The sequence below is a fragment of the Palaemon carinicauda genome, chromosome 6 (genome assembly GCF_036898095.1).
Source record: "Palaemon carinicauda isolate YSFRI2023 chromosome 6, ASM3689809v2, whole genome shotgun sequence".
NCBI lineage: Eukaryota > Metazoa > Arthropoda > Malacostraca > Decapoda > Palaemonidae > Palaemon > Palaemon carinicauda.
In genome coordinates, this window is record NC_090730.1 from 158,509,173 (window position 1) to 158,511,672 (window position 2,500).

Here is a 2,500-nt window from a genome sequence, read left to right on the forward strand (position 1 = left end):
CTAATAGGAGATTTATGGTTTTAATAAGAAAAGTTATGAGGGTAGTTAGTGTGCCAGAGGAGGAATTGGTAGATAGAAGTAGATGGAGATAGATGATCCGCTGTCTCTACCCCTAAATGCGAGGAGCCTTGATGCTGCTTCTCCAATGATTTCTATCGTTCGCTGTATCCCACTGATAAATTTACTATTTCACACTATATTTACCTTCTTTATGTTTCCTTCTATTCCAGTTGTCCGCTTATAAACACTAAACTAACAATTCTAACTCTATACAAACATACGGACCAATAGAGAGACAGGAGAGCGCACTCACCACCATTATAATTCAATCACAATGAATCTAATCAGCTGACCGACTCTCTCACAATCTCCTTCACTACTAGCAACACCACGTGACCAGGCGTCATGCAAACATCTCTACCCTGCTCTAATTATCACTATATTGCCTATTTACTTATTAGAGAAAATCTTTAAAGGTTTTCTCTCACAATCTTCTCTACCACTCTATATATCCACCCTTTCTAATAATACTGCACTTTTACACTTAATAACCATTCAACTATCATACTGCACTCTTCTAAATTCCCTTACTCAAAAATAAATCATCAATATAAATCCTCTAATTAATCACCCGCCTTACAATCCTTTGCCTACCACTTTACCTTCCACCCGTTACAGGTTCTACTCAAGGCTTCTTCACTTCCACCTCTCACCCATCCTTACTACATGTCCATAACATGGCAATCTTAACTCTCTTATCTCATCATTACTCTTTACAAAGGCAAAATTCTAAATTCTTCATCTGCTAACCTTCCTCCTCAGAAATCCACCTTTAAATCCTAAATTTTGCTCGCTCAAAGTTTTGTTCCTCCGTTCTCCTCCCTTTTATAGAACTTTAATTCCCTTTTATTGGGCCTTTTCTAGCTAAGCAATAGCCCTGCCACCTCCCTCATCATAAGGAAAACTGTATATGATAGTGGATATGATTGAATCATGTTTTCAGAAAAAAAAAAAAAACTTGTACTTACGCTTCTGAAAGTGGTTGACTTGAATATGCTGGTTTAAATCGAGAAACATCCTCAATATCTTCGGCAGGAGGCATAAGATGGGCACCATAGTAACTAACTTTATTATAGAGTCCATTGCCTGCACCGTAAATTGTACAAACGCCATCTGTTATGCAAAAGAAAAATAATCACCTAACTCGGTATATTAATTTTTCATAAAACATTAAGAAAATTACGTAACAGAATTTGTAATTAACTTTAGAGGGCCTTACACAAGTTTCATCAGATACAATAGAATCAAGATACACTACAGTTAAGATACAATAGAGTCAAATACAAAATCTCAAGAAAAGCCAGAATGCAACGATAAAACACTAAGCGGACTGGAGAAATAATCCATGTTACAAAACTATACTAAAATTATTTAGATGTAGGGAAAAGAATAGTATGAGTACCAAGCTGTATGAATAAGGGGCACAAGTAAACATACAACAGAGGTAACGCTTAACTTCATATGAGAGAGCAACGGCCTTCTTTAACAACGAATAAGAAGCACATATGATCCGGGATCCGGTGCGATACGTCTGGGCACTGTCAGGGTAGGTCATGAAATCTTCTTCTTTTGTGGGATAAGCAGTGGTGGGTATGGGCACTTGTCCACTTACAGTACATTCAGTCGGTTGATTCATAGCAATCATTGTAGCTTCAACTAACGTTTGTCCAGAAGAAATCAAAATGACCCAGCAAACCAGAGATATTTCTTCAAGAGGAATTTTCACTCTTTCCTTCATGACTGACTTTTGCAAAATCTGAAAGAAGATTGATATTGTTATAGTTTGAACAAAGGCTTATCAAAGGAGAAGAATATCAACAAGACTAACTGTTTCATTTCCAACTAGGGTGCTTTTATGTCAGCTTTCAGAACGAAATTCGTCGAAATAGAAAAATTTCCCATCATCTATTATCTAATAAAAGAAAAATTATTACAAAATATCTAGTCACGTTTTACTTCTCATTTGAAGAAAAATAGTGTTACATTAACAGTTACCAAATGTAAAAATAGTTAGCTTTATCTAATGTCAAAATATTGCGTGAGTGGGCTGTTAGGTTATAACAGAGAGGCAAGAGGAATGCAACTGAAATTTATCAAAGAGACAACGAGCTTATATAAAAGCACTTGAGAGCAAACGTCACAAAAATTCAAACCTCCAAATGCATGAAAAGGCAAGCTTAAACAGGTTCTGTTATCAGTGCGGGGGAAGAGCGACAAATGCGGAAAAAGGAAATACCGTCACAGTATACAAGAGTGTGTGAAACATGTGCGGCACATGGCTCCCACTCTAAAAACACATGTGAAAAAGGGTGTCCTGCTTTTGATAGGCACACTGTAGGTGGGTCATCCTGCAGGAGATACACAGGTTTAAGGCAATCAATAGAGAGAGAGTTTTTTGACACGACTTAATTAAGAAAGCCTTCGTTGTACAAAGAATCAT

The 2,500-nt window shown here is 36.8% G+C and overlaps 2 protein-coding genes across 4 annotated transcripts in view; both read right to left on the minus strand.

Annotated features, from left to right (window-relative positions):
- The window catches only part of LOC137642764 (N-acetylgalactosaminyltransferase 6-like), a 261,626-nt gene that overhangs the window by 71,979 nt on the left and 187,147 nt on the right, over positions 1-2,500 (minus strand). The gene's annotated exons all lie outside the window — the stretch shown is intronic.
- LOC137642253 (uncharacterized) overlaps positions 1-2,500 on the minus strand; it is a 73,210-nt gene that overhangs the window by 8,394 nt on the left and 62,316 nt on the right. The window contains exons 2-3 of the mRNA XM_068374780.1: positions 1,516-1,816; positions 1,029-1,173 (exon numbers count right to left, since the gene is read on the minus strand). Coding sequence (XP_068230881.1) covers positions 1,029-1,173; positions 1,516-1,798 — 428 coding nt within the window. The 5' untranslated portion in view covers positions 1,799-1,816. The remainder of the gene's footprint in view (positions 1-1,028; positions 1,174-1,515; positions 1,817-2,500) is intronic.